This window comes from Durio zibethinus, chromosome 1 (assembly GCF_047325235.1).
Source record: "Durio zibethinus cultivar Kanyao isolate XHJ-2024 chromosome 1, ASM4732523v1, whole genome shotgun sequence".
NCBI classification, from domain to species: Eukaryota; Viridiplantae; Streptophyta; class Magnoliopsida; order Malvales; family Malvaceae; genus Durio; species Durio zibethinus.
In genome coordinates this window covers 9,736,240-9,759,955 of record NC_143162.1, presented here as the reverse complement: position 1 = coordinate 9,759,955, position 23,716 = coordinate 9,736,240, and the positions used below count along the sequence as shown (strand labels likewise).

Genomic DNA, 23,716 nt, shown 5'->3' with positions numbered 1-23,716 from the left:
GTTTCATCTTATGATTATGGGTTCTCTGAATAAAAGTTATTTCGGATTTGACATAGCGCAAAATAGATGTCAGTTTTTCACAGCGGAGAGGCGATAAGGTTCTGGTGAGTGGTCCAATCTAAGTCGTTGGAATCAGTAATCATTTTTATTATGTAGTAAACCCTCAAAAAAACACGAACAGGTGAAACTGATTATTATCTGGCATGTATTAGATTAATTTTTAGCTCCTGTCAAAAGTGTCATATTGGATAAGTTGTCCAACTGATAAGCGGTCTGTCATTAATGCAATCGTGTAAGGATGATCAGCTAGTGGAGGCATCTTTTATTTGCCTAAAACCAACAGAATGCTAGCCTCGAATACAACTTAGCTCGAACGCAACCCATTTCTTTTGGCATAATTCAATTTGTTCCAAAAGAACCAGGATAAAACTTTTACAGGGAAAGCAAAGGGTGGAAAGAGAAGCAGCAAAAAAAAGCATATAGGTGAAACAGAAGCCAGAAACTAGAAAATACAATAAAGGAGATATCTAAAATTCTTTTCACTCAATTCCTGCAATTGTTGCTAGAGCCTCCTCCTCTGGTTCCAGTTAGCTCTCCTCCCATGCTTTCTGACTTCAAGAACCAGCCAAGCTAGAAGCCTAATAAGAGCACGATCAATGCGCTTAAAATACCATATCCTCCATCTCTTCCAAAAGATTAATGGTGTAATGACAATTCCAAACCCAAAGAAAAAACCTGTCTCAGCAGCTATAACATTCCAGTTGATGTGGCTCCCAGTCCCACATTCGGAAGAGTTGTCTTTAGTAGCTGGTGGCAATTGGCATTCTGTGTTTAAAGGAGGTCCACATAATCCAGCATTGTTTTGAAAAGAAGCTTCTGAAAATGATTGAAGCTGGGTACTCGTTGGGATCATTCCCACTAGCTTATTGTTTGAGACGTTTAGAAATGCAAGGAAATTAAGGTTTACCAGCTGGAGAGGGATCTCACCATGAAAGTTGTTACTTGAGAGGTCCAAGGACTCAAGTTGTCTCAGGTTTCCTAAAAATGACGGGATTGACCCTGTGAAAGCATTATGAGAAAGGTTAAGGACATAAAGTGCTTTGAATGTTCCGATCACTTCTGGAATTGGCCCCTGAAATTTGTTGCATGAAATGTCAATGGAGGTGAACACTGTTAGGATCTTCAGCAGCTCCAACTCTAAGCCTTTGATGGTAACTGTTATTGCATCCTGATAGTAATATGGATTGAGTTGCAGGACTTCAAAGTAGATATGTTTGAGCTGTGATTGCGCTTCATCTTCGACAGTCTGCATGGCCTTCCAGGTCAACAAGAATTCTTGATGCAATCTACCACTAAAACTGTTGGAAGCTAAGTCAATAATCTGAAGCATAGGCCAGGGGCTCTTCTCAGGACAATGAATGTTCCCATTAAATTTATTGGCTCGTAAAACAACGACACGCAACCTGGATATATTCTTCAAATGACATGGGAACGTATCATTGATCTGATTGTCTCCAAGGTCTAAAACCTCCAGCATTTTGCAATTGGCCAAGGATTTTGGAACCTTTCCTTGCAGTAAGTTTCGATTTAGATCTAGAGTTTGTAACCCACAGTCTTGCGGAAATGTATCAGAAATGACACCACTGAGATTGTTTCTCCTTAGATTCAGCACCCCAAGAGACATACTGAAATGTGTCAGGCATTCAGGAATTCCACCACTCAGGGAATTATTAGACAGATCAAGTACTTGAAGATATGTACTGTTGCATATTGAACTGGGGATACTCCCTTGAAAATTATTACTCGAGAGAGAGAAGAAATAAGCGAAATTTAGGTAGTCTCCAATCTCAGCTGGTAAATCAGAGCTGAAATTGTTGTTTGAGTAATCCAGATAGGTGGCATCTTGCGGAAAAAATGGAATTTTCCCTTGCAACTGGTTGCCATGAAGGTCAAGAACAGTAAGAGTAGAAATTATATTCTGCAAAGGTCCTTCGAATTCTACAAGAAAGTTCTGAGCAAGATTTAGGTGATGAAGACCTCTGGCTTCCCAAATCCATTTGGGTATTTCTCCATGGATATTGTTGTTTGAAAGGTCTAGATAGACTAATCTATACTGATTTTTCAAGAAATCAGGGAATATCATCAAGTTGCAAGAAGCCAAATTCAATTTGGTAACGTTGGGGAAGGAAGGCAAGGAAGGATTAGTAGCATTGGCATTAATAGACAACTGGTTATGGGAGAGATCAAGGCTGAAAATATTTCTCAGGTTCTGAATGGCACTCAGCGGTATAATGCCACTGAAGTTGTTTGAAGCAAGTGACAGTATCTTGAGACCTTGAAGTTCAAATACAGACCCTGGAAGTGGCCCTTGTAACTTATTGCTACTAAGATCAAGAGTATCTAGTAAAGAGGCCTCACCATGGAGGTCACCAAGCCGGAGGTGACCACTGAATTGATTTTGTGAAAGAAGAATTTTCTGCAGTGAAGGAATGCGGAATAAAGTTGTTGGGATTGTTCCACTGAATTTGTTGTTTCGCAAGTCGATACTTACTAGCTTAGAAAGCCCTGACCAATCGGTGGACTGAATTGTGCCATTTAACTGATTATGAGCAAGGTTTTGCTGTGAAAGATTTCTTGATGATGAGAATGATGGCATTGGACCAGAAAAATTGTTGGATGAAAAATCCAGATAGACAAGGTTTGTAAGTTTCAGGATTGAATCTGGTATTGGTCCAGTGAAATTGCAACGTGCAAGCTCTATCCTTGTCAATTGCCCAAGGTTACCAATAGATTCTGGTACTTGTCCCCCAAATATTGTGTCACTAAGTACCAATGTCTGAAGAGATGCATTCGGAGAAAAGTTTCGAAACGAACCTGAGAGTAATTTGTTGTTTGACGAATCAAGAATCTGTAATGTAGGCCCTTGGAGGATTTCTTCTGGGAGTCTTCCACGCAGTCTAGTAGTACTAAGACGAAGGGAAGTTAAATTTAAGAATTCTGCAAAGAATTTTGGAAGTGGAGCAGACAAGTTGTTGTTGTCCAAGCGGATTACTGTGAGAGACCGAAGCTTCGAAAAGGAAGAATCTATAGGTCCTGAAAGATTACAGTTGGACATGCTCAACACTTCCAAACTGGTCAGTGAGGACAAGGCCTGACACCACTCATTTCCTCTTGCTGATATAGTTACGCCATCAAGATGGAGAAATCTTAGCCTCGTGAGATTTTGAACGAGCGTCTTTAGGTTTGGCTTCTCAAGTTTCAAGGGTCTTCCAAGAAATAAACTTACAGATAAGTCCAGAGTAACCAACCTTGTCATGCTTGAAATCTCAGCTGGAATTTGCCCTTTAAATCCTGCGTTTGACAAATTAAGATAGCTCAAATTTGCAAACTTGTCAAACCCTGAAGGAAAAGCTGAGCTGAGCCTGTTGTAAGACAAATCGAGTTGCTGCAGATGCTGAAGACTGAATAGACTACTTGAATTCTCAATTGCACCTGAAATTGATTGGTAGCTCAAGTCAAGGCCGATAACCCGACCACCTTCATCGCAGCTTACACCATCCCAAGAACAGCAATCCGTGGTGTGATTCCACTTCACCAGCTTTCCTAATGAAGTGGAATTGAAGCTTCTTTTCAATTTGAGCAACAACTGTCTCTGATCGCTTTGACATTGGGCAGAAACGCAAACTACATTGATGCTAATGAAAACTGCTACAAAAGAATTCAAGAAAATCCATGAAAAGAGTGAAATCCTCATTAGTAACGGTAACGAGAGTATTCCATACAACTAAGAATTGTGAAGAAGATAGCAATGGGAGTAGGTTGAGGAGGATGCAGGGCCACAAGCCAAAGCTTTTGGCATATCCTGATCGAATGGTGGCCGACCAAAGACCACACCTTTTGGCAAAGGATGGTAACCAAAAATGCGGAATGAGGAAGGTAGAAAGAAGAAGGGGAAGGAGTGGGAGGGGCAGCGAATCGAATGGTGAGCAAAGAAGAACCGTCAAAGGTAAACCGCGTACTTTGTGTGTTGTTAGTTTTAGTTGTATGCATAAGACGCGTTTTTTGGTCGGCTTTTCTTTTGTATTATTTTTTTGAAGACGTTGACTAAAGGCTGGTAGCTTCTTTATGTTTGAAGTTCTAGCCAACTTGGAGAAATCAAACCAAAGGCTTGATCGCTGTTGATGCAAAGCTTCTGGCCACTCTTGACTTAATATAAGCAGACCAACAGCATTCCCACCAGGCTTCTTATTGTACTGTTGTCAAGTGGAATTGAGGATTTGGCTTTTATTTTTTTACCGATTGATTAGCAATAATAATTGATGATTCAGTGTTCACTGATTGCTGACTCATCTAAACATAATCTTTTGTTAATTCTATTTCGAAACAAGGAAAACAAAATTTAAAGCGGATTTTGGGAAAATAAAAGTAAGCAAATACTATCATTTTCAGGCTTCACTCATTTTCGCTCAGTGCGAAAAGAATTAACCAATTGTTAAAATTTTCAGACCGTGGCCGGGCCTAACTATCCTGGTTTTAATATAACAAAAGAACCAAATATTGAAAGGAACAACTCAACTAGAAGACATGCAACTAAATAAAGGTTCTTGGATTCAACAAAAGGAAAGAGAAAGAAAAGGATTTAAAGTCTTATTTGGTTCATCTCCACTAGCCAGGCTACAAAATTGTTGTAGGATTAAACAAATGTTGTGATAAAAATTACTGCCACCTGTTAAAAGACGTTGACATTACTAGTACAATTCGACACTATATGGTCGTTAAAGTCTTCTGTTTGAAAGTGAGAAATGTTGAAAAGTGACTAACAATGTGAAACCATGCGGTGAAAAACATTGACGAATTCGCAAGTCTCTGTTGGGTTTTAATGGATCACGGATGTTGAGACCTTATTGATTTGGAACATAAATTTTGTCCAAATTCAATTATTTAATTTTTATGACTAAAATCGAACTTACTTCCCCAAAAATACTCTATAATAATGCTTTCCTCTAAGTATTTTACTTCTAATAAATTTTGTTTTTGTTTTTTATTTGATTTGAGATAAAATATAGTAGCACGTGACTTTTGAACAGTAATATCACATTAAAAAAATGGTCTGTAAATACTGTAGAGGAAACAACTGCCGCCAGATGAACACTAACCTCGCCGTCCTAACCACACAATGAAAAGCAGGGAAAATAAATGGATAAAGTAAAAAAAAAAAAAAAAGGGTCAGCAAAAGAATTAAGAAAACAATATTAAAAATGGGAGATGAGGACAAAACATTTTTTTATCACCGTTTATTTAGTTATCATTGTATAAGACATGAAAACGGCTAATTTGTTGGAAACCCTGTTTTCAGGGTTCACATACACTAGAGTCTAGAGACTGGAAAATGGAAACATTTTCTGCCCGCGAGCAACCCATCGTTAGCCCCACGTGTTGTGAGCCAAAAAAACCTCAATTTAATTAATAATTAAATGCAGAAGAAAACGAAACAATTAATCAAAGATAATAATTTAATGAAATTTAATTTAATTAATTTATATTTATTGTTAAAAAAATTATTAATTATAAAAGATTATTAAGATATAAATTATATAATAAACACTCATAATTAATATTCATAATTTTTTTATTCTCCTCTAATATTATAAAATATTTTCAATCTAAATAAATACATATTTATATAAATTACAATATATATATATAGATTTTATAATTTTTTTATAATATATTCAAATATACACATTCATAAAAATAATTTTTAATTTTTAATTTATATTCAATAAAATTTTATAACTCTTTTATATATATATTTTAATATCTTATCTTATAAAATTTTCATTTATTTATAAGTATGCTAAATTATCTATCAGTAATTCTTTTCTTCTAAAATTTTTTTTACAAGTTTTTTTATTAATAAAATAATATTTTATCAATTTTAAATAAATCTATTATTCTCTTTGTTCTAAAATATTTGTTATGTATTAACTTTTATAGAATTAAAAAAATTTTCGATTTTAATGGGTTTAATATTAAATTTTAAATTTTTTTTATAAAATTAAAGTTTCAAAATTTTTAATGTCAAAAAATAAAATATCATAAAAATAAAAAATTTAAATGTAAATAAAAATAATTTTGTAATATTAAAAAAAAAACGACAAAACAAAAGACTATGAAGTTTAAGTGGCTACCCATCACATTTTCCTGGTTGTATTGGAGTTGGACCTCCTCCAATAAATTTTAGCAAGTGTCACGTCGCTATAGGTTTTAGATGTTACGACCATAACTAGTCTTTTTGACTTGGAGTCCTTGGACCCCTGGAGTTATATGCTCCAAATCAAACAGGCTCTCCGGCGGATTTAAATGTTTTCCCATTCATAATTTGATTTTTGGCCCAAAAAATTCATAATTCGGTTTGGGTTTTTTTGGGTATATATGATTTTGGATTCTATTAGCAAAGCCTAGAAATAAGGTAATGAGGGGAAACAAGGAAAAATGCATTTATAGTTTGAAATTTTTTCATTTGAATTTTATTTTGATTTTAATATTTAAATTACTCCATGAAAATCTCGAACTTTTATAAAAGAAGAATTATAAATCAAGATAATGGATTTGAAATTATTTAGATATATTTCAATTTTTGTTAAAAAAACTTTTAGTTTTATTTTTAATAGAGTTTAATTTTTGATTTTTTTAATCAAAATTTACTTTATGAATAGTATTTTGATGGGATTGTACCAGCTATTGATGATAAGAAAGAAGAAAGTTGAGAACCGTACCAAAAAATTCCAGCAGCAGCAGATTGAAGGGGTAGAAGGACTCCTTAATGGGGAAGATAGTGGAGGCTCGGTAAACTTCCATAGAGCCTTAAAAGAAAATGACTTCTATGTTCATATTTCAACAGTCCCATGAGAACAAATGCCCTTCCTTTCTAAGAAATAATGCTCAACCAGGGCCGGCGTTTCCTCACACCTATTAGACTGACTGGTCCTAATACGAGCAAAATATTTATCTTTCTGGTGAAATACATGTGAAAGTTGATGTTCCCCTCTTTGTACTGTAGTTTTCTTGGAACTTAAGCTGTTTTCTTCAACAATGTTATAATTTTGCCCCCACTAACATAAATTCTGCATGGGTCCTTGGATAAAGCGTCTTTATTATGGCACCGATTGCTGCAATATATTCTGCAAGACAAGCATGATCAGAGGAACGGCAGAAGAAAATTGCTAGCCATGCCATTATCACTATTACAAGGGTTGGTTGAATGTCCATATCAGAGTAGCAGTCCATTTTCTAAGCTTTTCCACGTCTTGGCAGAACCCTGAATTAATTCCATAGACTTTGGTTACTGACTATATGCCTAAATTATTGACTTTGCTCTCTTTCTTGCTATGCTTAAGACTTTACTTATTAGAGGGATAAATCCTCCGTTAAATGACCACATCGGACTACTGCATGGTATTGGTATGATAATTCAAGAGTTAAATAGGATGAACCGCCATTGAAATGTTAGCTCAGTGGTGCTAGGTTTAAAGACTGAAGATCTCTGATTCAAACCCTAATTATAGCCTAAAAAATTGAAAAAAAGACCAATTTAGATTTTGGATTGGCTATCTAGGTTAGAAATTTAACAATTCAAATAATTTCAAGAAATCGTTTAGATCATGGCAAATCATATGATAATGCTTGAAATTCTGGTAAGTAGCCTGCTGGAATAAATACCATATAAAAGCACATTGGTCTGAGGGCATGGCATTGTCATCAGTAAGATGCATTCATTTAGTCTTACACTGAAACAGGCAGAGGCGCCTAAAATAAAGTTACTCAGGAAGCTTTACCACTCCTTCACTGCATTGCTGTAGATGAACTAATTAAGGAACCAAAAAGTTAAATTAGGATTGATCATGAAAGGTGTAATCTGATAGAACAAAATTATAAATCTAGAATTACTGTTTCTGGTAAATTTAAAATTTCGAGAAAAAATTTCAAGGTGTATAATGGTGTCATTTTTTTAATGTTTTATTCGCCTTCATTGTATTATTTACATAATAGGTTTGCAAAGGAGTTGTAGGCAATAAACTTTGAAGATACAATGAAGTTTAATGACTAATTGTATTTTATATTGACGAAATCAATCTACTGAGTATATATCGACTTATTACAAGATCAACAAACTTTTATGAAGTTTTCTATAGCAAAACTTTATAACAAAAAATCTAAAGTTTATTGAAAAAAGGAGAGTTTTGAGAATTGTTTTTGTATTTTCTCATAAAACTAAAGGAGCTTATATAACAAATTAAATATATATTTATTTTACAAATATAATTGTCTATTTTGAATAAACAAATTAACAGCTAAAAATTATTTATTTTAAATAGATTTATCTGTTTATTTTGTATAAATTATTTGTTTTTATTTGTCTGTCTATTTTGGATAGAGTTAATTGTTTATCTATTTTGGACAGACTTAATTAATTAAACAATTAATTAACAAAAAATTATTATTTTATTTATTATGCCAAGTACTAAATGTCAAATGGCATTAATTAAATACTAATATTAATTATTTAATTAATATAAGACCTGCCAAGCTTGAAAATTCAAGCTCATGGTCCATTACCAAATTAAATCCATTACCTATGGACTTCTACTCCTCTTAATTTAAACGATTATTTTATTTATTTATTTTTCAATATTCTCATATTTTATTTTGAAAATTTCTAATGTATCATGTGGAAATCAGGACTATATATTGGAAAAGCTATACTATTAATTGCTAATGCAAAGTTTACAAGCGAGACTGTTACTTGCATTGTTTACGACAGTATAATTTACTACTCCACCATTACAATAACTTCCCTTCTGAAATCTATCGGCCCTTCTTCCCTTATCATGTGGAGGAAAAATCTGTCTTACGAATTACTAGTAAAACTTTTTAAGCAAAAGCTTCATCTTATGATTATGGGTGCTCTGAATACAAGTTATTTCAGATTTGACATAACGCAAAATAGATGACAAATTTTCACAATGGAGAGGCGATCGATAAGGTTTAGGTGAATCATCCAATCTAAGTGGTTGGAGTCTGTATCATTTTTATTATGTAGCAAACCTCCAAACAAGATAAGATCAGGTGAAACTAAATTATTATCAGGCATGTATTAGATTAACTTTTAGCTTCAGTCACTAGTGTCATTCTGGATAAGTTGTCCAAGTGATGAGCGTTCTGCCATTAATGCAATCGTGCAAGTGATCAGCTAGATAAGTGAAGCTATTTTGTATTTGCTAAAACCGAAAGATGCTAGCTTCGAACAAGTAGCTGGAACGCGACCTTTTTTTTTTGTGGGGAATAAGTCGATTTGTTTCAAAAGAACCGGGATAAACCTTTTACAAGGAAAGCAAAGGGTGGAAAGAGAAGCGGCAAAAAAAGCATATAGGTGAAATAGAAGCCAGAAAATGGAAAATACAAATTTCTTTTCACTCAATTCCTGCAATTGTTGCTAGAGCCTCCTCCTTTGGTTCCAGTTAGCTCTCCTCCCATGCTTTCTGATTTCAAGAACCAGCCAAGGTAGAAGCCTGATAAGAGCAAGATCAATGCGCTTATAATACCATATCCTCCATCTCTTCCAAAAGATTAGTGGCGTAATGACAATTCCAAACCCGAAGAAAAAACCTATCTCAGCACTTATAAAATTCCAGTGGATGTGGCTCCTAGTCCTAGAATCGAAAGAGCTGTGTTTGATAGCTGGTGGCAATTGGCATTTTCTCTTTAAAGGAGGTCCACATAATCCAGCATTGTTTTCAAAAGAAGCTTTTGCAAATGATTGAAGCAGGGTAGTTGTCGGGATCCGTCCCATTAGCTTATTATTTGAGATGTTAAGAAATGAAAGGAAATTGAGGTTTGCTAGCTGGAAAGGGATCTTACCATGTAAGTTGTTACTTGAGAGGTCCAAGGACTCAAGTTGTCTCAGGTTTCCTAAAGCTGATGGGACTGACCCTGTGAAAGCATTATGAGAAAAGTTAAGGACATAAAGTGCTTTGAATGTTCCGATCACTTCTGGTATTGGCCCTTCCAAGCTGTTACATGAAATGTCAAAGGAGGTAAACACTGTCAGGTTCTTCAGCAGCTCCAAGTCTAAGCCTTTGATGGTAACTGTTATGGCATCCAGATAGCAATATGGATTGAGTTGTCAAACCGGAGATGTTTGAGCCTTGATTGCACTTCATATTCAACAGCCTGCATGGGCTTCCACGTCAACAAGAATTCTTGATGCAATCTACCGCTAAAACTGTTGGAAGCTAACTCAATAATCTGAAGCATAGGCCAGGGGCTCTTCTCAGGACAATGAATGTTCCCATGAAATCTATTGGCTTGTAAAACAAGGACACGCAATCTAGATATATTCTTCAAATGGCATGGGGACGTATCATTGATCTGATTGTTTCCAAGTCTAAAACCTCCAGCATCTTTAATAATTTACTCTGAAATGATTTCTTTGCGAATTTATTCTTTGTCAGACTCATTCTTATAGCAAACATCCTTTTTTTTTTAATTTTTCATGTTATTTACCATTTATTTTTTCTTTCCTATGATGAATAAATAAAATGTGGTGGATTCCATTTGTCATCAATTTGGAATGATGATGAATGAATAAATAATTAATATAAAAGATCCTTATATGATTTCAAAAAAGTTGAGAGTGACTGTGGTAGATTGAAAATGAAATGTGATGATAAAAAAAATTTAAAAGGATGTTGATCCTTGTGGCTTACAAATGAAAAGAAACATTCCAAATGTTTAGATCAAATAATGAAACTAATAAAAGAAAATTTTAGGTCGCAAGTTCGTTGATATATTTGCTAGCTAGTTCTAAAAAAAGTTAAGAACATAATGGAAAGTTGAAAAAAAGAGAAGACACGAAGAAAAGTTATGAAAACCTTTTACCACAATTATAGATACATGAAATTGATTTTTTGCATTACATTAATTGCATTCACTACATTCATGCATTGCATTTATTGCATTCATTACATTCATTATGCATGGTTGAAAAGAAAGAAAATTAAAGTTTGAGTTTTGAAATTGAGTTTGGGAATTTTGGAAAATCTTTTCCTTTATTACATGCATTCATTGCATATGCTTGGAAAGTAGGAAAGAGAAAGTAGATATTGAAATGATTTTGAGAAGAGACATTAAAAGATGGTCAATGATGAATTGGTTGAAATGAAATGAATCACTTTAAGGTAAAAATATTTGTTAAAGTTTAATGCCTCTTTTAAGGAGGAGCTTTTTCAAAGAGGAGAATGATTTATAAAACCTTAAGGCATGATCTTAAAAACTCCAAATATCTCTTTTATTTTTTGAAAGCTTCAAAACCTTTGGTGAGAAGGAGTATTTTATTTTTTGAAAGTTCCAAAGCCTTTGGTGGAGGGAGCATTTTAAATTTTAGAAAGTTTCAAAACCCCTGATGAGGTGAGCATTTTAAATTTCTAAAAGTTTCAAAGGCCTTAGTGTGAGGAGTATTTTAAATTTTCAAAGTTTTCAAAGCTTTAGGTGAAGAGAACATTCTTTTTCCGAAAGTTTCAAAGCCTTTGTTAACGAAGAGCTTTTTTTATTTTTCTTGACCCAAACAAAATGAATATATATATATTTTTTTATCTTTGTATAATTCTTGTTTCATAAAAAATATGCAAAGATGAACAATTACAGACATTTTATTTTGTCTGAAAATTTTTTCGGCATTAAAATGGGCTTCAATTATAAATTGGACCTCAAAAGAGAAATTGAATTTTAGGTCCAAAAATTAAAAGCCTAAATTTGTATTTGTATTTTTGTATTTTTTAGTTTATTTTTATTTTTTATCCAAAAAAGTCAATCAATTAAAAATCAACAAAATCACATAAAAAAGTCAAAAATACAAAAAAAAATAGTGATATTTAGCAAAAAGAAAACTTCGATTCAATTTTGTATTCGATTGAAAGTCAGAAATTCAATGAATATTTGTTTTTGGAAATATTTAGTCCCTAATTAATGGAAAAAGGAAAATAAAAAAAAAGATATATTGGGAATTTTTAATAGAATCAGTGGAATCTAGGATTTTTTTAAGTTGAATTGGGAATTTAATTCCTATATAAAGACTTTGAATTTACAATCACAAGAGACAAGCAAGAAGTAATTTAGAAGTAAACACAAGCAATTACAATTGTTGAAAGTTATTCTGGGTCTACTTTTTGGTTTTCAAATTCAATTCTAGGTCTACTTTTTAGTTTTCAAATTCAATTCTGGGTCTTAATATTCTAGGTTTTAGTTATATTCTGGAATTCGATTGTTGAAAATTATTCTGGATTTTGATCTTTTAGATTTCTTGGGATTTTGGAATTTGATGTTTTTCTAAGAATTGTTTTGGTCTTTTGGGATTTCTAAATTTCTAAGTTCCTTGATTTGATTTTCATAGAATTTTCTAGGAATTATGGGTTTGCTGAGATTTTTATGGAATTTTTCTTGAATTTTTGGGTTTCTTTGAGTTTTTGGTGAGTATTTGAATTTTTCAATGGTGTTTACGGTCATCGAAAAATTTTCACGGTCGCCAGATTCTAGGTTTTTTTGGCAATTTTGAGTTTTTGGCTAGAATTTTGAGTTTGTTAAATTTCACGATGAGAAGTTTTAGAGAAGGGTCAAACAGAAAAGGCTTAGAGAGAGATAAGGAGGAAGAAGTTTGAAGTAAAATAATTTTTTTTTAAACTTTTATAGCAACACCAAATGACATCATTTAGGGATGCTGGGATTTGTGTTTCAACTTGAAGAGATACATACGTTGACCCATAACTAACTCGACCCGACCTGAATCACAGGTTCCAATTTTTTATTTTTTGTGTTCTGTTATTTATTTATTATTTATTATTTTAATTGAATAAGATTTATGTGGTTTTGTTTACATGTTCTCTTTGCATGATTGGTATATTTAATTGCATGTGCTTTGCATGAATAATATATATATATATATATTGCATGATATTTTTATGAATTTAATATATTTGCATGAGTTTGCATAGTTTATTACCTAATATTTCTTTTATGATTTATTATATTTGCATGATTTATAATTTATATAATTTTTATAATATTCTATTCGTATGCTTTTATTATGATATTTATTGCATGAATAATTATAATATATATTTACATCATTTTTTGGCATGGATTTTATTTATTTGCATGATATTTTGCATAGATGATTTGTTTATATATTTTGCATGTTATTGATTTTTTTGCATGATTATGATTTATTTAATATTAATGCATAATTTTTTTTTTATGATTTACTACATGATATTTCTATTATGATCTTTGCATGATTTTTCATATGATTTATTGTATGTTTACATGATTATTTAATATTATTACATGATATAAAATCTTTGTATGACAATATTTTATAAATAACTAAAAGAATTAAGACTTACTTTTTATAAGATATAATAAATTCGATAGCTGTACCTTTTTTAGTAAAGAAATACTTTATCTTGAATACTTTTGAAGTTAGTAAAATTTCTTTTTTGTTGAAATCCTAAATACTTTTTTTTAATATTTAAATATGAAAATTAAGAAAAAACCATATTTAATTAAGGTTTAAACAAGATATCATGTAATTAATTTGATATTAATTTTAAACATTATGGGGATACTAAAACATTTTTCGCACGTAATAACTCTCAAACTTAGTTTTATTAATGTAGACCAAAATCTATTCATTTTAGAAATCTTCAGTAAAACTTAGGATAATTTTAAAAATGATAAATTCATACAAATAGTCAATCACACCTATACAAAAAAAAATTGTGACAATTCCAGAGTTTTTATATCTAATGAACAAGTTCTTGAGCTTGAACATTATGACAAGTAGCATTCATGTCACACAGAGTGAACCAGCAAGAAGGTTTTTAACTGTTTAAAATCAATTAGGCATCTCAGAAGACAAGTTATAAAATAAGTTACATTTCGTTAAACTCATCGATTAAAAACAGAAACTGATCTTTCCACATAGACATTAATAACTCTAGAGGATAAAGTCTTAGGAGTTTCCCACGTGTGGATGGGTTCCTATACAGGGAAACCTGAAGAACTTCAAAAAATGAAACACGGCTACTAGCAGATTCCACCTCCTAGAGATTTCAAGCATCTTTATTTACCCAGTCATTGGACATCAAACATATAAGTTAGATATACAAACGACTTACCAGTTGGCATCATTAGTATTACATAGCAGCAGAAACCTCCCTCTGAATAAAGTCGTGTTATATCTCCTACAAATGTGAAAAACCTTTTCGAGCCGATGCTCTTTTCTGCAGCTTTAGCCCTTACCAAAGACAAAATCTCTGATCCGTGAGTCAAGACAACTAAAACAAACATGGCATTACCCAGCTTATCCGTAAATTCTCTACTTTTTCAACAATAATATCAGACGCCTTGTCAATGTTGAATTGGAAATCTGCTTTAAATATAGACGGAAATGCCAGAGTAGGAACATCATAACCATTCTGATTAATAGAACTAGGCATTGGATCTTCACTTACTTTTATATTCTCAGTAGCTGCACCTGACGATGATGAAACCATTTTTAAAAACCTTCGAATAGTGATGAGTAAGCATCTTGAAGAACTTTGCAGCCTTTAATAGTCATTGTCAAGACAATTCAGTCTAAGTGGATTCATATTTGGTCCCAGGACACTAAACACATGGGTCAACCCTTCCTTACAATACAAAGGAGAAGTTGAAGGGAGAGGAACAATAAGGGCGTTCGCTGAAGAAGAGATTTAGCCCCATAAATGGTTGCAGGGTCAAGAGCAGGACCACCAGCATTAAATATTGCAGCATTTACACCTCCGCCTCCAGGCTTCAGGCGCCTGAACAGAATGATCTTTTGATTGAAATTTATAAATAGAATTACGTGTAATCTGTAAAAAATATCATGTTATATTCACAGTGTATTGTCATTACAAAGCATATATAGTATATTGCAGCCTCACAGTTTACTATAAATACTTTCAGAACCAAGCATAATGGATCTAACTAGTTCTGAGATCCTAAAGAATAAAGAATAATGATTCCATGTCAGATATAACATGACTCCCTTATTTGGTCTTTTATACAACCAACCCCAGAATATGAGATATAAGGCTTAGTGTGTTGTTGTTGTTTAGAACCAACCAGGACAATTTTTGATTCGTGAGTCGAGTCCACTAAATCAATTGTAGCATTACTAAACTTACCATGAATTCCTCTACTTTCTCAGCAATAATATAAGACGCCTTCTTAAGGTTGAACTGAAAATCTGCTGTACAAATAGACAGAAATGCCAGAGTAAGAAAATCATCTTAGTGTCCGTGGGTTTATAGAATTACCTTGGGTCTCATGGTGATGGGATGGTGAAAAGCTTAACTCTCCTTTTCTTAGTTGCTCGAGAAACCCTAGCTGATACAGAGGCTGCAACAAAACAGACCAGTTTTCCATTTTAAATCCTAGGCCTTACCTATGAGCCGCCACTGTAAGTTGGGCCAGAAATAGACCAGAATTAAAAGTTCAATTTCACTGACGCTAGATTTGTTGGGCCAGAAATTACAACAGTTCTTTGTAACTGGTCCAAATGAATAAATAACACTTTACAGTTTTGTATTTTTTTTCAAGATTGTTATGGAAATTTAAATGATTTTAGTGATTTTGACACTTCGTAATTTAAAATTATTTTGTTTTATTAAAAATTATTAATTTTTAAATAACTGTTTTGGTATTACAAAATTCAAATATTATTTTATTTAAAAATATAAAAATAATCATGCATATTGTAATATTATACAAATTAATTATTTAAAGATAATAATTTATAAAATATTAGTACTATTTATTTATTTTATAATAAAATATAATTAAATTAATAAATATATTTATTGATAAATATAATAAAAAATATGTAAAAAAATATTTAAATTAAAAAATAAAATCAATATTTTAAATTTATAATAAAAAATATATATTATATATAAAATATTAAAAAATTAAAAAAACTACGTAAGTTATATTTAAACTTGTTATAATGAATATTAATTTAAAAATATAAAAATTTATATATAAAATAATTACAATTTAAAATGTAACAAATTTTTAATTCACATATTAAATTAATAAAATTTATTATTATTAATTTTCATATCATTTTACCTCGATAAAAATTTTTGTAATTTTGTATAAAAACTAAATCACTTTCTAATACAATAATTTAATTACTGTTAATAATCCAAAATCATTATCATAATAAATCAATATATTTAGATTATTATAATTTTTAGAGTGCTCACTCTATAATAAATACTACTTAAGATAAATGGTGAAATATAGTATAAGATTTTATATTTTCTTGTAATATTTTATATTCTCTAATTTTTAACAAAAAAATGTTATATTCTCAATAAATAAATAAGAATATGACCAATATTTATTTTAAAAAATAAGAATTACATTTTATAATAATAATAATAACTTTTATACTTAAATTTCACTGACGTTTTGAACGATACATAATTACTGATTTTGTTCCACTTAAATCAAATATGTTTGTGACTTTCAAAAAATATATACAAATCAAAATTTCCAAGCCGACAACACACATTGAAGCCGCATATCAAAGACTTTGACTGACTTTTGTATTAAAATTTCCAAGCTGACAAGACAGTTTGAAGCCAAGAGTCGAAATTAAAACAAATTTGAGCTTTGGAGATTTTCCAATAGTAAAATTTGAGTATTTTGTGTCGAGGATTGGATAATTTAATAAACTCAATGCTACTTTTCATATATGGACTATAATTTTAGGGTGAGTTTGGTATGTGAATTTGAAAAAGAAAAGTAATTTAAAAAGAAGGTAATTTTGAAAAAAAAATTGTGTGAATTTTAAGGTTTTATTGATTTTGAAATTTAAAATTTTTGTATTCAGTATACATGAATTTAAGATTATTTAATAAAAATTTTTATTATATTATCTTTCAAAACATATGAAAAATATGTGATATTCATAATATTGATGTGTGAATAATAGATGATATGTAAATAACATGTGATATTCATAATATAAATATATAAATAATATGTGATACGTGAAGAAAATGTTATTTTAATTGAAATTAAATAATTTTTAAAAATAATTTTTAAATTTTTTAACAAATATAATTTTAAAATTTTAATTATTATTCTAATGTTAATTAGCTTTATGTAAAAAAAATACACAAATTGATTTTCGAGGTAAGATCGTCGTGGAGATTTGAAAGGATGGTAAACCTTTTTCTCAAGGATTTCTCAAGATGTAGTCCATAGAATAAATTTTATGTATAATAATATTAAATAAATATATTTTAGATTTTATATGTAATAATATTAAGTAAAGATATTTTATTTCTAAATTTTGAAAAATATATTTTTTATGTTTTCAACAAATACAACATTTAAAAACTGCATTTTTATCTTTAAAATGTTTTCTTTGTTAAATTCTAAAAAATATATTTTTTCACATTTTTAACTACAATTATATTTTTATCTTAAAAACAAATTGTTCTTTACATAATTATTCATTATAGATTAATAATGTATCTCAATCTTCTCTCACCATTATAAACTTAAACGGAAGTGGTTCTATTTGAGTGAGAATTTTTGTTAGCTCATTGGAAGTTATCACTTCACAAGAGTATATGTATTTTTTTTTTTAAAAAAAAGATAAAACTTGAATCTATAACTTATGCATGAATAAAAGTGTAGTGTGTGTAAAGGAATTAATATATGTGAAAAATCAAAATCTATAAAATAAACAAATAAATTAGTGCACATAAAAGAATCATAAGCAAATGGGTTAGTGCATATGAAAAATCACAAATAATCATATAATAAAACTATCAAAGCAAGATTTAAGATAACGCATAACAAACTAATAGCTTAACTCTCCAATTTTTTAACGGAGTAACCAAATTCTCATAAAGCTGAAAAATCTGTTCATTAGATAAAAAAACTATAGAGTCGTCTTCAATCTTTTTTATCTATGTGTGATTAGTTACCTATGTGAATCTATGTCTTTTAAGGTTAACCTAAACTTGACTAAGGGTTCTTAAAAAAAATAAATTCTAGTTAACATCAACATAAGTAAATTCAAAAGTTAATTACGTGTAAAGAAGGTTTAGCACTCCCATAGCATTCAAAATTGATACCAAATTAGTCACATGTTATTTTATTTAAGCCTTAATCAAAGATTTGTTAAATTAATTTTGATATTTAAATATTAAAAAAAAGTCTTTAGGCTTTCACCAAAAATTTTTTTTTTCTTCATCTCTAGAGTATTTAAAATAAACTTATTATTTACTTGAAGAGATTCCGTCGTCAGATTCATTAAATATCTTATAAAAAATCAAATCTTAATTCATTTTATTTATTTACAAAATATTGTCATACAAAGATTTTATCAAAATATCTTTCAAAAATATTAAATATTTATGTAATAAATCATGCAAACATGTAATAAATCATATAAAAAATCATACAAAGATCAAAATAAAAATATCATGTAGTACATCATAAAAAAATGCACTAATATTAAATAAATTATAATTATGCAAATAAATCAATAACATACAAATATATAAATCAATCATTTATGCAAAATATCATGCAAAAAAATAAAATCCATGCAAAAATATCATGCAAATATATATTATAATTATTCATGTAAAAAATGTTATAATAAAAGCATGTGAATAGAATATTATAAAAATCATGCAAATATAATAAATCACACAAATAAAATATTAAGTAATAAATTAAGCAAACTCAAGCAAATATATTACATTAATAAAACATCATGCAAATATATATATTATCCATGTAAAACACATGCAATTAAATATCCAATCATGCAAAAAAAATATACAAACAAAAACATATAAATTTTACCAAAGGTTTTTTTTTTTTTTTCTTTTTCTCATCCTTTTTACTTCAATCGACAATTAAAATAATAATAAATAATAAATAATAAAATAAATAAATAAAATAAAACACAAGAAAACCAAAAAAAAAAAAAATCAAAAATAAAATCAAAATCAAAATAAAAAAAAGAAAAGAAAAGCAAGAAGCTACGATTAGGGTCGGATCGGTTGCGAGTTCATACGCAAATCATTTTAGGTTAAAGTGGGGATCCCAGCATCCTCAAATGACATCATTACGTGCTGCTATAACAGTAAAAAATTCTCCTCTTGGTTTAGACTTCCTCTTCCCCTTCTCTCTCTAAGCATTTTCTCTCTGATCTCTCTTTAGAACTTTTCATTGTGAAATTCAATAAACCCATAATTCTAGCCAAAAACCCAAAATTCAACATAAAAAATTCAAACCATAATTGCCTAAAAACCTAGAATTTGGCCACTATAAATTTCGTCAAAAAATTTAAATACTCATAAAAAAATTCAAAGAAACCTAGAAATTCAAGCAAATTCTATAAAAATCCCAGCAAACCCAAAATTCCCATAAATTTCTACCAAAATCAAATTAAGGAACTTAGAAATCTAAAAATCCCAAAAGACTAAAACAATTCTAAAAAATAAAAACCACCAAATTCTAAATCCCAAAAAATCTCAAAAGATCAAAACCTAGAATAATTTCCAACGACCAAATTCCAGAACAGAATTAAAACCCATAATATTAAAAGCCAGAATTGAATTTGAAAACTAGAAAGCAAATTCAAAAAAACTTTCAACTACTGTAATTACTCGTGTTTGCTTCGAAATTACTTCTTGCTTATCCCTTATGATTGCATATTTAAGGTCTTTATATCATGATTGAAATCCTAATTCAAGAAAAAAAATCTTAGATTCCACCTATTCTATTAAAAATTCTTAAAATATATTATTTTTTATTTTACTTTTTTTTAAATATATTATTTTTTATTTTGCTTTTTTTCATTAATTAGGGCCAAGCATTTCCATAAACAATCAATTATTGAATTTTCAACTTTCAGTCGAATCCAAGGTTTTCCTTTTGCAAAATATGACCTTTTTTTTTTTTGCCTTTTACATTTTTTGTTCTTTGACTTTGTTGACTTTTGATCAATGGACTCTTTTGAAGAAATAAAAACAAAAATAAAATACTAAACTTAAAAATAAAAAGACAAATTTAGGCTTTTAATTTTTGGACTTAAAATTTAAATTTTCAATCAAGATCCAATTTATAATTGAAATCGATTTTAATATAAAATATTTTTTGAACAAAATCTACTATACTATTCTTTCTTTTTGAGGATCTCACCACTAGTTGAAATAACATGCATAGTTCTGAAAGTATTTCTTTTCATTGTGAGGATGATATATGTCATACCTGCTTTATAATACCGATACTCCTGAGAGTAAACATGTTACTTCTCACACATGCATATATTTTTTCTAATGGATGTATACCGAAAGATAATCCTGTTCAGGCACCCGAATCCCGGAGGTGGAGGTCTGAATGCTGCAATCTTTAATGTCGCTGGACCACCTCTAGAGGCTGCAACCTATAATCGGGTTGTATCTCTTCTCCCTAGAAATACTGTGGTTGTTCCTCTCCCTTCAACTTCTCACTTGTATAGTTGGGAAGGAGTGACCCATGTAATATATGTTCTTGGACCAAATATGAACCCAGAGAGACCAAATTGCCTTGCGGATGACTATATCAAAGGCTGCAAAACTCTTCAAGATGCATACTGATCACTTTTTGAAGGGTTTTTATCTATAGCTAAGACCCAAGAGAAGTAGTAGAAATATTCTGTCAGCTCCTTCAGTACCAGAAGATAAGATTAGTGGAACTATGACTAAAACCTGGGCTCCATGGGTTCAATCTCTATATAACATTGCAATGCAGCCTGAGAAGTATAAGGATGAAATGCTGGAGGCATTAGATGATATTGTTGTATTAAATGAGAAGCATCAAGATAAATATCTGTTGCCTTCTTCCAGCCTCTCTTCCCTTTGGATAATTTTCAACAAATGGAGGGATGGATTTTTTTTTTTCCTTTTTGCAGGCAAAACGGCATCTTTTGGTGTTGGCAAGATTTCAAGGTCTTGTTTGCTTGGCATATGCACGTAAAGAACACCCGCAGTTGTTACTGACAATGTATGAAGTGGGTTTGAAGTGGGCTGATAAGTTCTTGCATGAAGATGATTCATTGGTCTTCCGCCTTGGATGTCACTCGGTATGCTAAACACCTTTCCTTCTTTTGTTTTTGTTTTCACAGTTTTAGGTCCAATAAACTTAAATGCAACTCTCAGTGTAAGACTGAAACTCAGTCTTGGAAATTGCAAGCAGTTAGTCATGGTGTTTCCTCCTATTGGGCATTTTATCCTTTGCTATGAACATATTTAGCACGAAATGAACCTTAGTTGCATGCACCACCTCTTGTAGACCTAAGATTTGAATGAATCCAGAAGTTGGTGGAGTACCAAACAATGGAATCTTTTGATGAGATTCACCTTTATGCAATATCCAGTCGCTGTGGCCAGAAATAGCAACATGATGTGTACATGCAGATGCAGTGGTTGAGGAAAGGCCAAAAGAGGTTTTAGTCTTGTAGATGTGAAACAGAGATGTTGTTATGGCCTAATATAGTTATGGATGAAGTACTAAATACTGATAGCTAAAGGATTCTATGAAAATTGTTTAACATTCATGAAAAAGTTTAAGAATAGGATATTATGGTCATGAGAGTAGGAGAATCTGGAGAATCTGGCATTCTACGCATCTGATTGCGATCGATGTACCCGTGTGTATCGGTCTGTGTATACTTCATCTTCCAATCTTCAATGATTGGTGAATATTGGAAAACGCCAATTGAAAATATGGTTTCTTGCTTGTCTCCTTCTGCGGGTCCCTTCGATGCGACAGCTGCACCTTCGTGTTATTAGCCAAGATTTTGACTCCCAACACCTGAAGAATAAGAAGCATTGGAACTCTGTCAATACTGCTTTTTCCCATGATTCTTTAGATGTAATTGAGGAAGCTAATAATCATGGAAAAGCAACGTTACAAGATGATAGCAGACTGTTGTCGATGGAGCTGTGTTGCCACTGGTGTAGAAGTGCGCACCCTACAATACCCAGGCTAAAATCACATATCAGAAACTGCCAAGCTCCTTTTCCTGATGCTCTACAGAAAAATGGTCGCATAGTGCCAGTGCAAAGCAACTATGGCTTTGACCCCTAGGTAACCATGCTTCCCAGAATTTTTGCTGTATAGTAATATACATTGAAAAACAATGGCTAAAGTATCAAATTTTGCTCATGTTGTTAGCCCCAAAAGACAAAATGCCTGTGACTAATGCCTCTTTTTTATTAATTTATGAAGAACAAGTAGGGACGGGGAAGCCCCGAAAAGGTTCTCTCTGCTCCTTCATGTCTACTGTTGCAACCTCTTTATGTTAGTGGTGATAAATCCATATATAGTGTTAAAAGTCCAACAGAGCCGCAATGACATAAATGTCTGTGTTTTGGGTTATTAAAGTAGGCTAGCAGTGATTCTTCTAGTGTTATAGTAAACGATTTAAAAGAGACGCGCTACATGCCAAAAGCACCGCACCGATTATTTATATACATATTTATGAAGAGGGATGAATTTATAGTGCAAATTTTTTTGAGTTTTACATATTTTTTTAATCATTAATTTTAATATATTTAAAGTTTTTATTTTTATTTTTATTTTTTTCTTTTAAATCTATTAAAATAAAAAATTAAAGCAATATAAAAATTTTTTTAATTTTATATTGTGTAAGTTAATCTCCATATATATATATATAAAAGGAGGGATTCTCTGGTATCAGTTACATTTTTTTTATTTGTTTTACCTAAACCAAAATGGTGAAGTATAAGTATTATAGATTTAATTTTAATTTAAAAGTAAAAAAAAAATGTAACTCTTATATTAATGTGTGTGTATATATATATATATTCACTTTAGACATTTATTTGGTAGACACATAAAAAGCTTGAAAGAAATTTTATGAAATGTTGAGGGCAATAAAGGTTTTTACTACCTTTCATTGAATTAAAAAAAAAAATTTCTATTTCTACACTCAATTTTTATATTTTATGCTTTTTTTAAAAAATTATTTTTAAATGAAATTACTTATTTATTATTTATAATCCTAGTTTTAAAAGTCTCTGGATATGTGTGTTCGGTAAATTTTATAATTTATCGGATATGAAAATTTAGTAAATTATAAAACTTACAAGATATGAAAATTCAATAAGCTGTATATGATAAGCTTTTAAAAAATTACATTTAAGTTTAAGGTTTAGGGATTTGAAAATCTGAAGGATTTTAAAAATTTTCAAATTTGTAAATCTAAAAACTTAAAATGGGAAGGATTAGTTTGAAAAAAAAGTAATTAAATAATTTCATTTAAAAATAATTTTAAAAATAAAAATTCTATTTGCACCTTCAAATTTGCTCTATACATCATATTTCTTTTGATACCCCAAATTCAAACTCAAGAAAATTATTTTTACTTTCACATCCAAAATTTACAATTCTTTTATTATCCTCACTTTCTCATTCACATACTTTAAATTAATCCAACCTTAAATTGATTTCTTTTCCTCATTCAATTCTTAGTTGAATCAATACCAACAATCTCAAGTTTAAAAGGAGATTATTTCAAATATCCTTTCGA

The 23,716-nt window shown here is 30.5% G+C and overlaps 3 protein-coding genes and 1 long non-coding RNA gene across 4 annotated transcripts; 1 reads left to right on the top strand and 3 right to left on the bottom strand.

Moving 5' to 3' along the window:
• Positions 1-123: 123 nt before the first annotated feature.
• LOC111312077 (receptor like protein 24-like) lies at positions 124-4,270 on the bottom strand. The gene has a single exon (XM_089762909.1). The coding sequence runs from the start codon at positions 3,752-3,754 to the stop codon at positions 563-565; it is 3,192 nt and encodes a 1,063-aa protein (XP_089619035.1). The 5' UTR covers positions 3,755-4,270; the 3' UTR covers positions 124-562.
• A 5,226-nt stretch (positions 4,271-9,496) lies between these two features.
• Positions 9,497-10,317, bottom strand: LOC149520342 (uncharacterized). The gene is made up of 2 exons (XM_089743387.1): positions 10,193-10,317; positions 9,497-10,073 (listed from the first exon to the last, which is right to left on the bottom strand). The coding sequence occupies exons 1-2, from the start codon at positions 10,315-10,317 to the stop codon at positions 9,497-9,499; spliced, it is 702 nt and encodes a 233-aa protein (XP_089599513.1).
• Positions 10,318-13,934: 3,617 nt separating this feature from the next.
• On the bottom strand, positions 13,935-15,480 carry LOC149520341 (uncharacterized). The gene is made up of 2 exons (XR_016343087.1): positions 15,267-15,480; positions 13,935-14,951 (listed from the first exon to the last, which is right to left on the bottom strand). It is a non-coding gene; the product is annotated as an uncharacterized LOC149520341 (long non-coding RNA).
• A 4,979-nt stretch (positions 15,481-20,459) lies between these two features.
• LOC111310664 (transcription factor bHLH140-like) lies at positions 20,460-22,251 on the top strand. Its single transcript, XM_089743342.1, has 4 exons — positions 20,460-20,660; positions 20,788-20,961; positions 21,074-21,244; positions 21,934-22,251. Exons 1-4 carry the CDS (start codon positions 20,460-20,462, stop codon positions 22,249-22,251), a joined length of 864 nt encoding a protein of 287 aa, XP_089599468.1.
• Positions 22,252-23,716: the final 1,465 nt, after the last annotated feature.